This window comes from Manis pentadactyla, chromosome 5 (assembly GCF_030020395.1).
Source record: "Manis pentadactyla isolate mManPen7 chromosome 5, mManPen7.hap1, whole genome shotgun sequence".
NCBI lineage: Eukaryota > Metazoa > Chordata > Mammalia > Pholidota > Manidae > Manis > Manis pentadactyla.
Genome location: NC_080023.1, coordinates 101,479,268 through 101,494,751, shown reverse-complemented (window position 1 = coordinate 101,494,751; position 15,484 = coordinate 101,479,268). Strand labels below are relative to the sequence as shown.

Below are 15,484 nucleotides of genomic sequence, written 5' to 3'. Positions count from 1 at the left end.
AAACAGGCAGGAGGCTGTTTATCGCTGTAAGGGGCCTCTGATCTGTGCTGCTGCCTAGGGGGTTAGGGCGTCCGGAGTTCCCTGGGATTCCCAGCCGCTGGGCTATGTGTTCCGGGATGCTTCTATCCAGCTGTGGGGTCCCTGTCCCTTTAAGACATTCAAAAAGCACTCGCTTTTCTTTGTCCCAGGGTTGCCGGCTGCGGGAACCTGCTCACAGGTCTTACTGTCCCGTTTCCCTAGTATCCAGCTCACCACGCACTGTGTGTCTGTGCTCCGGTGCGGATGGCTGGGGCTGGGTGTTTAGCAGTCCTGGGCTCCCTCTCCCTGCCCGCTCCGACTCCTCTCCTCCTGCCGGGAGCTGGGGTGAGGGGCGCTCAGGTCCCGCTGCGCCGTGGCTTGTATCTTACCCCCTTTGCGAGGTGCTGGGTTCTCGCAGGTGTAATGTAGTCGCAGGTGTAAGGTGTTGTCCTGTGTCTTCTAGTCTCTTTTAGGAATAGTTGTATGTGTTGTATTTTCAAAAATATATATGGTTTTGGGAGGAGATTTCCACTGCTCTACTCATGCTGCCATCTTGGCTCTGCCCCCAATACTTGACTGTTTTTAATTAAGAAGTTGACATTTAATATTCTTTTAGCCAGATACATGCATTAACAAATAATGTGGAAATTTAATTCACTAAGATTTATCAATTCAAGGTTTCTTCTGAGTTTTAATGCATATCTATTTACATTAAAATCCACTGACTTCATTGGAAAAATGATATAATTTTGTGTGAGATATATAACAGTATAGAGTCACTGTATGTGCATTTGTTTTAATAAACAAAGCAATTTAGTATTGACAGCAAAGTTAGTACTTTCAAAATACTGCCTCAGATTTAATTTAACTCTACTTTTCTATAGAATATTTTCCTTATGAAACCATTGTATGACCGTTGAAATATTGAAGTAGGTAATAATTGATGCACATTGTATTTTGAAAAAAAATTAATGATGAACTATTTTCATTTTCATATTTTAGAGCATTAGTTCTAATCCTTTTATGATTTTATATTCAGTATTTTAATTATATATGCAATATTTGTGTTCAAATATCAAAGCAGGAATTTTTTTGATTGGCTTTTAGTTTTACTTAAACATTTCTCTTCTTTCTTGTAGATTTGCTTTGAGGTCACATTGATATGAAATATGGAGCCACCTTTGATAACTTCACCTGGGACAGAGAGTCTTCTTTCTTATTTAAAAAAATAACGAAACAAGTGACCAAAGGAATTATGCCAAATGTCACTCTACAATTTTTTGTCTGTTTTTTAATCCATCAAGACAAATTGCTTGTGCTTTAAGAAAATTATTTGTTCATCAACATTAGTTTTAGCAATTAAAAAAAATCTTTGTCATCTTAAACTACTGTTTTCTTATGAAATTTAACATATATAAAAGTCTTTAAAGCCTTGCTTAAAATAGCTTCTTCTTAGCTTTTGGTACTTCAGTGTTTATGTACCCTATTTTTGTTTGACAAAGTCCTCAAAAATTTACAGCATCAGGAAAGATATGGACTTGGAAACTTCTGTTACTATAATAGACTGCAGTGAACTTCAGTGGACAATTCAAGACATCATCCATTTTATCATCAGAAATATCACATAAGTATATAATTCTTAGCTTTCATGCCAGCAAAGTTGCTTGAAAATGGCATGGGTAAAATTCTTACGGAAACCTGGTGGCAATCTTGGAAAAGTCTATCAATCTGGGAGTATGCTATCCTTAGCCCCTACCAAAGGCTTGTTAAATGAACCAGGACAAAACAACTGCTTTCTTAATAGTGCTGTACAGGTGAGACCATAATTTCTTATTAAATTTTAAAAAGCGTTTTTCAGGAAACCTTTTGTTTAGTGCTTTCCAAACTTGAAAGTTACTGACTGAATGGCTTTTTAGTATAACTTTTAGTAGTGGTAATATTTTGACTGGGCATTTCATGTTTTATAATAAATGGAAAGGTTTTTTCAAAAGACTATATTGTGATATAATTGATTTAAAATGTTTACTTTAGTAAGTTAAGGTTATGTTTCTGAAATACATAAAATAATTTTGTTTGAATAAGCTAATGTACCCTTTCCTTCTTTTTTTAAAAAGAAGTCCAGTAGAATCCCCATAGATAGCATAAAAAGAAACAAGGTGCTTATGTTGAAATGAGAATGCAGCATTTTTAATCTCAGTACTCAAATGCCCTTCACCTTCCAGTGTGGCCTTATATCGCCTGTGTGAAATCATAATTTGGAAAGCACTGTTTTAGTTAAGTTAAAGGTTGATTCATTTTGCTTCAATCCTTGTTGAAAGTCTATTAATCAACATGTATGTGTGTGGGGAAGTTGAGGTTCTTATGGCCAGGATCCTCACTGAACTTAAACCACCTGATGATGTAACTGGCCTGTTGCTAGGTTACCACTTCCACACCTGTAGGCAATAAGCTGTTATTGCACTATAGAGAGAACTCGCCCATGCTCTGGGCGGAGGCAGAGACGCTAGTGCTCTGCTTACCACTGGGAGAACAAGCCAGGTAATAAACCGCTTCACCCCAAAGAATGTTTTGCTGTCAGTTTCTTTGGTCACATTGAATCCATAGCGAACTTGCCCTGGGCTGAAACCCATTGGCAAGATAATGTATTAACCCAATGTTCTGATATTCTTTCTTATGTATGATACAGTTTTATGCAGCAGTGTCTTGCCAATGGGTTTCAGCCCCAGGCAAGTTCACTATGGATTCAATGTGACCAAAGAAAATGACAGTAAAACATTCTTGGGGTGAAAGGGTTATACCCAACTTTATTTCCAGGTGGCACATCAGTCACTAGAATCCCATTCACTCAGAGCAAATCTGCATACAGCAAGCCAGTCTCTGCCTCTGGGCCCCTCTGTCTGCACAGCTGTCCTCTGGGCCTCTCCGCATGTATAGCCGTCCCACACAGCCATCTTCTGAGCCTCTCTGCACAGTCATCCTGCACAGCCATCCTCTGGGCCTCTCTCCTCGGTGCTGCCACCACTCCAGCCTCTGCTCTGCTCTCCTGCAGCCTCACAGCCGTGCCACCACGTGTGTCATGCCCAGAGCACTAGGTGGAGCTCTTTATATAGAGTTAACAGCCATGTATTGCCTACAGGTGTGCAGTGAGCTAGTCAACCTTGGCCAGGTGAGAATCCTGACCACAGGACCTCTCATTTTATCCACACTCCACCCCTCCAGGATTCTTGCCTCTCAATCTATGTGCCCTTAGTCCTCTTTATGGTCCCTGTGCAAGAAAGCTCGAACATTGTTCTCCAGCCTCTCCAGCAAAGTCTTGCAGACACACAGGCTCGACTCATGGCTGTCTCTGACCTCTGCCTCTTTAGTCTTAATGGCTTAAATGGCTGCACTGGTTTTAGTTGTTGCCATAGCTCCAGTCCCATCTAATTACCTTCCATCTACTACTGCCCATATCAAATCAGCCCACATCTGGGTCCTTGTAACCCTCACGAGGCTCCCCAAATTCCTTCTGTGAGTAACAGGTCTTATTTCCTTCCGGATTCTCATTGCTTCAGCTACTGTATGTGTCACCTTGCATTTTGTAATCGCTGCCTCAGGGCTGAAACTCATTGGCAAGACAACTGGCGTAGTCGGCAGGATTCACTGTTGACCAAGGAAAAAGACAGGCTTCCCTTATGGGTTGCACTGTCAGGGAAGACAGCTTTCCCATCTCTGATCCTGACAGAACAATTCCATCCACACCTAAGTCCCACAGCCACCGGCTCAGCCTGAGTATAGGGGTGCACCATAGAGTGCTCCACGACCTGGGGAGGGGGGCTGCTGCTCTCCTTGGGGAACTTTCAGCTGCTGGATCTTTATTTTCTTTACAGCCACTGGGGGTGCTTTCAATACAGGAGGAGCCAGGGCCTCCGGCACCACCCCTTCATCTTTCCCCAGCTCCTCCATTTCTGAGACTGATGGCACCTTTCTCTCCACTCCCCCAAGTGCCTCTTCTACTACAGTGCCTCGCAGCAGTGCCAGCTCAGTCTTCAGAAGCTCTCTTACCTTCAGCTCAATGCTTCACAGCTGACATTCTTGTGCCACCTCCACCTGTGCTTCCCTCAGGAGTTTGTCTTTTTCCTTGATGGCCTCTTCCTCCTTCAGAACACATGGCAGCACTGCTGTCTCATCTCCAATGGCACCTTGTTGCTGGCACTCTCGTGCTGCCTCCTCCTGCATCAATGCCATCTCCTTCCTCAGGAAATCAACAGAAGTTTGCAGCTTGCGTTCTCGTGCTGCCATTTCTTGGGTCACCTGTGTAGACTTTCTTAATACTGTGAGAAGCAGCCAACCCACAGTCCCCACTGCCTCATGGGCACTCTGCTTCTCAAAGGATCTGCTTACTATACCAAGGGCCACCCCTACTGCCTCAGGTGTCACCCCCACTTGCCTCCAGTCCTAGGGTGGGGCTCAGTTCTCTAGGAGGCAAGCCACCTCAGACCACATACCCATTGGGGGATGATCCACTGTCTCCCCATTCACAGGGGCAGCCTGCTGAAGCACCCCTCCCATAAGGGAAGCCTGTCTTTTTCCTTGGTCAACAGTGAATCCTGCCAACTGTGCCAGTTGTCTTGTCAATGGGTTTCAGCCCTGGGCAAGTTCACTGTGGATTCAGTGTGACCAAAGAAAATGACAGCAAAATGTTCTTTGGGGTGAAAGGGTTATACCCAACTTTATTTCCAGGTGGCAGGTTAGTCACTAGAATCCCATTCACTCAGAGTGAGTCTGCATGCAGCAAGCCATTCTCTGCCTCTGGGCCCCTCTGTCTGCACAGCTGTCCTCTGGGCTTCTCTGCACAGCCATCCCACACAGCCATCCTCTGGACCTCTGTCCTCGGCACTGCCACTACTCCAGCCTCTGTTCAGCTCTCCTACAGCCTTACAGCCCTGCCACCATGTCGTGTCCAGAGCACTGGGCAGAGCTTTTTTTGTAGAGTCAACAGCCATGTATTGCCCACAGGTGTGTAGTGAGCTAGTCAACCAGGGCCAGGTGAGAATCCTGGCCACAGGAACTCTCATTTTATCCACAGTAAGATTCTATGTCCTTCTGACCATTGATTCTATAGTGCTAGAGATGAAGATTTAGAATATTGTAATGCTGTTCTACTGACTCTTGAATATACCTTAAAAGAGTTTAAAATAATTCACTTTTCACATATTTTCTCTCTCTATTGCCTTTTTCTTTTCTCCTGAGAACAGAGTAGAAAGAGAAATATTGGTTAATTAACTAATTTGATAGACTAGCTCATTTGATAAAAGTACACATACAGAATGTGTCAAGTGCTTAGACATCTGACTCAGACTTGTATTCTTAATTATCAGATGTCAAACTTGAAAGTTCTGTAACTCAGGGAAAGAGAAGCAATTGGTATTAGGGAAGCATTAATGCTAATATTTATTGAGACCCTTAAATGGCAGTCATTGTTCTGCTTTAGCTAAAAGATCCCACTGGCATTAAGATCTTCCACTGTGAGAAATGGAGGAAATTATTTATTGAGTGGCCCTACACAAAGGTAAATACCATACACTAAAAGGCTTGGAATTAAATGCCTTTGATTGAATCAGGCTGTAAAAAAGGGCTTATGTCATATTAAATCTTTTCTTGTTACTCCTTTTCCAGTTTTGTTTTTTTTTAACATTGATATATTTCCCTCTGTTTCTGCCTTTTCTTTGGCTCCCAAAATACAGTATGTAGTTTAGGGAGAGGAAAAGCATAACATGAAAAGCTTATAAAAGTCTCTGATTAAGTACACTTACGTGGTTAAAAAAAAAAAGGAGAAGTATGCCTGTGGTGGTGTATTTTTTTTAAAGTGAACATTCCACTGCCCTTTACCAAAAAATTACTTATATGATTACCATTTCTGGTGTTTATCGCTCCTTTGTGTAGATCCAGCTTTCCATCTTGTGTCACATCTTCAGCTTAAAGGACTCTCTTCACATTACTTGTTAATGCAGGTCTATAGATAATGAATTCAGTTTTTGTGTGGGGAAAAAGTCTCTATTTCACTTTTGCTTTTGAAGGGTATGTGCACTCAGTAAAGAAGCTTAAGTTGACAATTATTCTTTCAGTACTTTAAAGATCTGCTTTATGTTCTAGCTGGCATTATTTCTAATGAAAAACTCATTCTTCAAGTAGTGACTCTAGCATCTTACTATGCTGATGGACAGTGACTGTAATGGGGTATGTGGTGGGGACTGATAATGGGGGGATCTAGTAACCACAATGTTGCTGATGTGATTGTATATTAATGATACCAAAATTTAAAAAAAACTACTGTCATTCTTTGTTCTTCTATATGTAATGTATTGTTTTCCTCTGCTTTTAAGATTTTCTTTTTCTCTGGTTTAATGCAATTTAATTATACTTTGCATTGACAGTTTTCTTCATGTTTCTTGTTTTTGGGTTTATTGGGCATCTTGGATGTGTGAGTTCATAATTTTAATCAAATATGGAAACTCTTTGACTGTTATTTCTTCCAATTTTTCTTTCTCTCCCCTGTTTTGGGTAATCTAAATTACATATAGCATTGGTTGCTTAAAGTTTTCACACAGCTTACTGATGTTCTGTTCATTTTCTTTGTGTTCTCTCTCTGTTTCATTTTGTTTGTCTTCAATTCATTAGTCTCCTTTGCAATATCTAATCTGCTGTTAAACCCATCCAGTGTATTTTTATCTCAGACATTGTAATTTTCACCCCTAGAAGTTCGATCCAGGTCTTTTAAAAACCTCTTTTTATGTCTACACTGAACATGTGCATTCTTTTCTTTAGTCTCTTGAACATATGAAATACAGTTATAATAATTGTTATATGTGTTTGTTTACTAATTCTGTCATTTCTGCAAATTCTCGGTGTTTCAATTGATTTTTTTTTTTCTCATTTGAAATATCTGTATATTTTTAATGCCTGGTAATCTTTGATTAGATGCCAGACATTTTGAGTTTTACCTTGTTGGGTGTTGGATATTTTTATATTGTCAAAAAATGGTCTTGAACTTTTTTCTGATATAGGGTTACTTATTTGGAAATTGATCATTTTTAAAGCTTTGTTAGGCAGTACCAGAGCTGTGTTTATTCTAGGGTTAATTCCTTTACTACTAGGGAAAGACCTTTCTTTAACCAGTGCTCTGTGAATTATGAAGTTTTCCATTTTGGCTATAGGGAACAGCCACTATCTTGGGCTGATATGAGCCCTATTCCCTCTCCTCTTTTTTGATATTTCTTTCTCTAGTCTCAGGTAGCTTCCTCATAGTACTTACCTGAATACTCGATGAGTACCCTCTACAGAGCTGTGGTATTAACTCTGTGTTTAGCACTATCCTCTGTAGCATTCTGCCCTGCTAAGTCCAACTGCTTTGGCTTCCCTGAACTCCCAGCTCCATCTCTTCAACGCAGGGTATTGGCTGGTCCCTGATGTTAAAATGTGTGCTGTATAAACGAATTTGGAAAGCCAATCCTCACTAACAAAACAGCTATTCAAATAGACTTTTTGTAAGAAAAGGCCTAACCCTATTTTTATGACTCAGAATAGAAATATTAATAATGCAATTTGAGAATACTTCTAAAACTAAGAAAATTCTGAAATATTTCTTGTAAGAATTTACTAAAAGCAGACATTATTAAAATGTTATATATGTACTTAGAAGTCAGAAAACCAAATTTATATGCCATTTCTAATTAATTTTGGTTATTTTGAAGTAGAATATGATAAAATGTTTTGTTCATTAAATGTCTATGCATATATAAATCTTTTGGTGAATAATTAAATAAGAACATGCATAAACACTTAAAGAGTAACTACACTGATTTTGTTAGGTACCATGTTAAAATGCAACATGCAAAAAAGGCAAAATAAAAATATATATTGGTGAAATGAATATATATTTCACCAATGGTCCAAAAACTAGCTTAGACTATAATTTATTTTAACAGGTGATAGAATATAATCAACATTAAAAAAAATTAGTTTCCATACAAAGGTATTACAGTATAACTGACTTTTTTTCCCTATGCTGTACATTACAGCCCCAGGACTTAATTTATTTTTATGGCTGGAAGTTTGTACCTTTTAATCCCCTTCACCTATTTAACTGTTCTCCCCACACCCCCCAACTACTCCCACCTCTAGTCACCTATAGTTTGTTTCCTGCATCTATGAGTCTGTTTCTGTTTTGTTTGTTCATTTTGTTTTTGAGATTCTACATATAAGTGAAATCACTGGGTATTTGTCATTCTGTGACTTATTTCACTTAGTTTATTTAATACCCTTAAAGCCCATTCTTTTTCATGACAGAGTAATATTCCATTGTATGTGTTTCATATACATACCACATACATATCACACCTTTATCCATTCATCTTTTGCTGGGGACTTAGTTTGCTTCTCTATCTTGGCCTTTGTAAATAATACTTAATACTGCAATGAACACAAGGCTACATATATCTCTTCAGATTGGTGTTTTTGTTTGATTCAGATAAATATCCAGAAATGGAAATTGCTGGATGTATGGTGGTTCTATTATTAATTTTTTCAAGAACCTTCATTTTGTTTTCCATAGTAGCTGCACCAATTTACTTTTCTACCAACAGTGTTGGTGGAGGGTTCCCTTTTCTCCACATCTTTGCCAATACTTGTTATTTCTTGTCTTTTGGGTACTAGCCATTCTGAGGTAATATCACTGTAGTTTTGATTTCCATTTCCCTGATGGTTAGTGATTCTGGGCATCTTTTCATGTGCCTGTTGGCCATCTTTTTGTCTTGGGAAAATGTCTATTCAAGTTATCTGCCGATTTTTTAAATTGGATGTTTGATTTCTTGATAGTTGTATAAGTTCTTTATATATTTTGGGTGTTAACCCCTTATTGAAGGTATGATTTACAAATACCTTCTTTGACTAGGTTGCTTTTTGTTTTGTTAATGGCTTCTTTGCTGCGTAAAAGCTTTTTAATTTGAAATAATCCCATGTATTTTAGCTTTTGCCCTAGCCTGAGGAAACTGGTCCAGAAAAATATTGCTAACTGATGTCATAGAGTTTATACTGCATATTTTTCTGTTATGAGTTTTATGGTTTCAGGTTTTGCATTCAAGTCTTTAATCCATTGTGAATTAATTTTTGTATATGGTATAAATAGTATTCCAGATTCATCTTTTGCATATAGCTAACCAGTTTTCCCAACACCATTTACTGAAGACATTCTTTTCCCATTGCATATTATTGCCTCCTTTGTCATACATAATTGACCATATAAGTGTAGGCTTATTTTGGGGCTGTCTTTTCTATTCTGTTGATCTATGTGTCTGTTTTCATGTTAGCACCATACTGTTTGATTACTGTAGGTTTGTAGTATTTTTGAAATCAAGAAGCATAATATCTCCAGGTTTGTTGTTCTTTCTCAAGATTATTTTGGCTATTTGGGGACTTTTGTGGTTCCATACAACTTTGGAGTTCTTTGTTCCTGTTCTGTGAAAATTTGTCATTGGTATTTGATGGGGATTGCATTGAATCTATAGATTGTTTTGGGTAGCATGGACATTTTAACAATAGTAATTCTCCCAGTACCTTCCCATTTATTTGTGTCATCTTCAATTTCTTTCATCAGTGCCTTATGGTTTTCAAAGTATAGGTGTACCTTTTTTATTATGCTTCTCAAATCATGCATTTTTCACAAGTTGAAGGTTTGTGGTAACTCTGTGTTGAGCAAGTCTGTTGGCACCATTTTTCTAGCAGTGTTTGCTGACTTCATGTCTCTGTGCACACTTTGATAATTCTCACAATATTTTTAACTTTTTCATTATTATAATGATCTATGATCAGTGATCTTTGACATTACTATTATAATTGTTTTGGAGTGCTAAAGCCTGTGCCTATATAAGACAGTGAACTCAATAAGTGTTGTATGTGTCTTGGTTACCAACCAGCAGTTCCCCTGTCTCTTTCTCTATTTTTGAGCCTTCCTATTTCCTGAGACACAACAATATTGAAATTAAACCAATTAGTAACCCTATAATGGCCTCCAAGTGTGCAAGGGAATAGAAGATTCACATGTCTCTTGCTTTATATCAAAAGCTAGAAGTGATTAAGCTTTGTGAGGAAAGCATGTGAAAGCTGATGTAGGCAGAAAATTAGGCTTCTTGCACCAATTAGCCAAGTTGTGAATGCAAAGGAAAAGTTCTTGACAGAAGTGAGCGCTACTCCAGTGAACACATGAATGCTAAGAAAGAGAAACAGACTTATTGCTGATACAGAGAAAGTTTCAGTAGTCTGGATAGAAGATCAAACCAGCCACAATGTTCCCTTAAGCCAAAGCCTAACTCTGAGCAAGGCCCTCTTAAAATTTTTATGAAGACAGAGAGAGATGAGGAAATTGTAAAAGAAAAATTAGAACCTAGCAGTGGTTGATTCATGAGGTTTTAGGAAAGAATTTATGTCCATAATGTAAAAGTGCAAAGTTAAGCAGCAAGTGATGATGTAGAAGCTGTGGCAACTTACCTGGAAGACCTAGCCAAAATAATTAATGAAGCTGGCTACAGTAAATGACAGATTTTTCAGTTTAGATAAAATAGCCTTCTATTAGAAGAAGATGAGACCTTGGACTTTCATAGCTAGTGAGGAGAAATCAATGCCCAGCTTCAGAGCTTCAAAGAATAGCCTGACTCTCTTATTAGGGGCTAATGTAGCTTAAGTTGAAGCCAGTGCACATTTACCATTCTGAAAATTCCAGGGCCCTTAAGAATTATGCTAAATCTGCTCCACTTGTGCTCTAGAAATGTAACAACAAAACCTGAGTGACAGCACATCTGTTATAGCATAGTTTACTGAATATTTTAAGGCCACTGTTGAGACCTAAGGCTTAGAAAAAAAGATTGCTTTCAAAATATGACTGCTCTTTGACAGTGCACCTGGTCACCCATGAGCTCTGATCGAGATGTACAATGAGATGAATGTTGTTTTCATGCCTGCTAACATAGCATCCATTGTTCAGCCCATGAAACAATAGGTAATTTCAACTTTTAAGTCTTAGTATTTACAAAATAAGTTTTGAAGGCTGTAGCTGCTATAGATAGTTATTCCTCTGATGGATCTGGAAAAAATATATTGAAAAGGTGCATTCTGTAAAAGATTCATTATCCTAATGACATTAAGAACTTTCTTGGTTATTGGAAGAGGTCAAATATCAACATTGAGTTTGGAAGAAGTTGTAGCCCTCACAGATTACTTTGAGGGGTTCAAGACTTTAAATAGCAAGAAAACTAGAATTAGAAGTGGAGCCTGAAGATGTGACTGAGTTGCTACAATTCATAATAAAACTTCATTGGATGAGGAGTTGCTTCTTACAGATGAGCAAAGAAAGTAGTTTCTTGAAATGGAATCTATTCCTGGTGAAAATGCTGTGAATGTTGATAACAAAGGATTTAGAATATAATGTAAATGCAGTTGATAAAGCAGTGGCAAGATTTGAAAGGATTGACTACAATTTTGAAGGTTCTGCGGTGGGTAAAATGCTCTTAAACAGCATCACATGCATATTACAGAGAAATTCTTCATGAAGAGTCAATCAATGCAGCGAAGTTCAGTGTTTTCTTATTTTAAGAACTTGCCAGTCACTCCAGCCTTCAGCAGCCCCAATCCTGATCAGTCAGGAGCTCTCTACACCAAGGCAAAACCTACACCAGCAAAAAGATGACTTGCTGCAAGCTCAGATGATTGTTGGCAATTTTTAGTAAAAAAGTACTTCTTAATTAAGGCATGCACATTGTTTTTTTTTAAACATATACCCTATTAATAGACTAATAGACTATAGTGTGTATAAACATATCTTTTATGTGCCCTGGGAAAACAAAAAAATCATCTGACTGACTTTATTGTGGTATGCACTTCTTCATTGCAGTGTTCTGGAACTGAACCTGCAATATCTCTGAGATATGTCTATACAGGTCTTTCACCTCCTTGGTTAAATTTATTCCTAAGCTTTTTCTTCTTTAATGCATTTGTAAATGGGATTTTATTAATTTCTCTTTCTGATAGTTTGTTCTAAGTATATAGACATGTATCTGAATCTTGCACATTAACTTTGTACCCTGTGACTTTACTGAATTCATTTATTAATTCTAATTGTTTTTTGGTGGCATATAGGGTTTTCTATATTTAGTATCAGGTTATCTGTAAATAGTGACAGTTTTACTTCATCCTTTCCAATTTGGATGCCTTTTATTTCCTTTTCTTGTTCCTGATCTGGGCAGAATGTCTTTCAGCTTTTCACCATTGTGTATGATGTTAACTGTCAGCCTGTCATATATGGCCTTTATTATATGTTCTTCTGTATTCACTTTGTTAAAAGTTCTATCGTAAATGGATGTTGAATTCTGTCAAATGCTTTTTCTTTATATACTGAGATGATCATATGATGTTTACTCTTCATATTGTTAATGTGGTGTATCATGTTGATTGATTCACAGATGTTGAACCATCCTTGCATCCCTAGAGTAAATGCCACTTGATTGTAGTTTGTGATCCTTTTAATGTGTTCTTGAATTCAGTTTGCTAATTTTTTTGAGGATTTTTGCATCTGTGTTTATCAGGGGTATTGACCTCTAATTTTTTTCTTGTGTCTTCGTCTGGTTTCAGTATCAGGTAATGGTGACCTTATAGAATGAATTGGAAGCATTCCTTCCTCTTCAATTTTTTGGAATAATTTGAGAAGTATAGGTACCAACTCTTTAAGTGCTTGGTATAATTCACCAGAAACCCTCTGGTCGTGAACTTTTGGGTTTTGAGAGTTTTTTGAGTTTTAAAATTACTGATTGAATTACATTACTTATAATTGGTCTATTCAGATTTTTCTGTTTTGTCTTGATTCAGTCTTGGAAGATAGTGTTTCTAGGAGTATATCTATCCTAGGTTTTCCACTTTGTTGACATATAATTGTAGTAGTCTCATGATCCTTTGTATTTTTATGGTGTCAGTTGTAAATTCTCTGTTTCTGATTTTATTTATTTGGCCCTCTCTTGTTTTTTTCTTGATGAGTCTGGCTGGTGTTATCAATTTTGTTAATGTTTTCAAAGAACCGGCTTTTAGTTTCTTGATTTTTTTTTTTTTTTTTTTTTTGCCTGTATTCCATTTATTTCAACTATGATGTTTATTATTTTAGTCCTTCTGCTAACTTTGGGCTTTGTTCTTTAGATGTAAATTTAGATTGTTTATTTAGGATTTTTCTTGTTTTTGGAGGTGGGCCTGTATCCCTATAAACTTCCTTCTTAGAACTGCAACCCATGGGTTTTGGAAAATTTTGTTTTCATTTTTATTTGCCTTAAGGTATTTTTTCATTTGTTCTTTGATTTCTTTTTGACCCATTGTTTATAATCAGTCATCATTTTAAAATGTAATAGGGTAAGGATTAACTATAATTAAAATAATTTTGATATCTACTTCTTAAAAATAGGTTTTAAAACATTACACTGAATAGTATATAGAGAAGTCACATAAAATATTTTTCTGTAATTTGGGTCCAGTGTAACTTAAACATTTTGCTAATCATGGAAAACATTCCAGTTACATTAAAAGACTCACTTCACTAGCCATAGAAATAGATCATAAAGGGTTTCTCTTTTGGCTGAATATTTTAAACTTTGATGAGAAAGCAGTACAATTAGTAAATATGATGTATTGGTGTGGTTTTAAATTCTCTAAGGTAAAATCAAAGTTATAATATTTAAAAGTCAATGTTTATTGTCTGTTACTATGTGCTAGACACTTCTCTGAATACTACATGTTTTATCTTACCTAATTCTTACTGCAGTTCTACAAGGTATGTGCTACTTTTATCTTCATTTCACTAATGAGAAAACTAAGTTTCAGAAATTATTTGGCCTATGTCAGCTGGTAAACAACAAAGCCAGAATTAGAACCCAGTCAGCCTGCCTTTAGAGGCTGTATTATTAATCACATTGCTATGCTCCTTCCCAAGATTGTGCTGTCATGATTTTTATCTTGACAATTGAATGAATTTCAGTGTAGTATATGTATGACATGATAGGATATGATATGCAAGAAAGTTATTAAACCCTTTCAAGTGCTTTGCAAAATACTGAATTTTTTGTGATAAATGGATCCTATTAATAATGCATTAAGGAAAAGCAGCTATCAAAGGGAAACTCTGAAATGACCATTAGTTGTTAATTGAAAATATAGGAAACTTAGTTAAAATCATTTATTTTCATTAACCTTTGTTTTACTTGGGAGAAATGAAAGATTATGAATGGATTTTCTTAGTTACATTATATGAGGGAATGACTGAGAAGTATAGGAAAACTTAAAGGTATTAATTGTAAAAGTAATTATAGCAACAGATAGCAGTTGGCATTCATTACATGCCTGTTACATACTGGGTACTGCTCTGAACACTTTATGTATCATTACATATTATTTAATCCATACAAAATTGCCATGAGCCAGTCACAGTTATCTCCATTGTACAGATTTCAGATTTTTTAGGGTGATTATAAGTACTAGACTGATTTATTTAAACAATTACAATCCTGTTTATTTTATTCTTCTCTTTTAGTAGCAAATGATGAGTGGTAATTGTAGCAAATATATTCAGATTATTCCTTAACTACTGCTTCTTACCATGTTGTACCTTTGTGACCGCACAGATGCCCCCTTTTCATTCAGTATACAATAACCACACAGACCTCTGCTCACCCTTTTGTTTGCTGCTACCTAGTGACCCTTATTTGGTATACCCTGGCTTTCAACTCCAATTATATTTCCTTCCTAAGTTTCAGTTTGTTCCAAGAATTATAATCACTTCCTCTTTCATGTCCCTGCCAAGTCCTCTATTCAGTATCCATGTTTCCTGTTCATATAAAATGCTTAACTAAGGATTTAGTTTTTTCTTGCTCATGGCTGTCATAGTTTTACCTGTGAAACAGTAGCAATGTCTTCTAAACTCATCTTTTATATGTACACTACATGTATATAACAGTTTCATATTTGCTATTTTAGTGGTTGTGTATGTCTGATTATGTACACAAGATTAAAAAGTAATTAGGTTTCTGAAATTTTAAACATTTAAAATCTGTCTTTTATTTATGTGAGAAAATTTTGTATTTCTTTCTTGTTTTATTTCTCACTATTGTTTAGGTTTTGTGGCAATTGGATGTATTCCGAAGAAGCCTGCGGGTTCTAACTGGACATGTTTGTGAGGGAGATGCCTGCATATTTTGTGCATTGAAGGTAAATCTCTTAATAGTTCTGAAAAATTACTACTAATTGTTTCTCCAAAAATCTCCAAAACTTTAATTTTATTTGATAGTTTATTTGTTTGATTTGACATGTTTGTTAGTTTATTATAATTAAATTTCATTGTCAGGTCGTTCATAGTGTTGAAGATAAATTCTTAAAGTATGATTTATTCAGATTTATATTTTTA

The 15,484-nt window shown here is 36.7% G+C and overlaps 1 protein-coding gene across 1 annotated transcript in view; it reads left to right on the top strand.

The window, feature by feature from the left end:
- USP53 (ubiquitin specific peptidase 53) overlaps window positions 1–15,484 on the top strand; it is a 71,024-nt gene that overhangs the window by 23,755 nt on the left and 31,785 nt on the right. Inside the window, 1 exon segment of the mRNA XM_057502574.1 lies at window positions 15,196–15,288. Within this exon segment, the coding sequence (XP_057358557.1) occupies window positions 15,196–15,288 (93 nt within the window).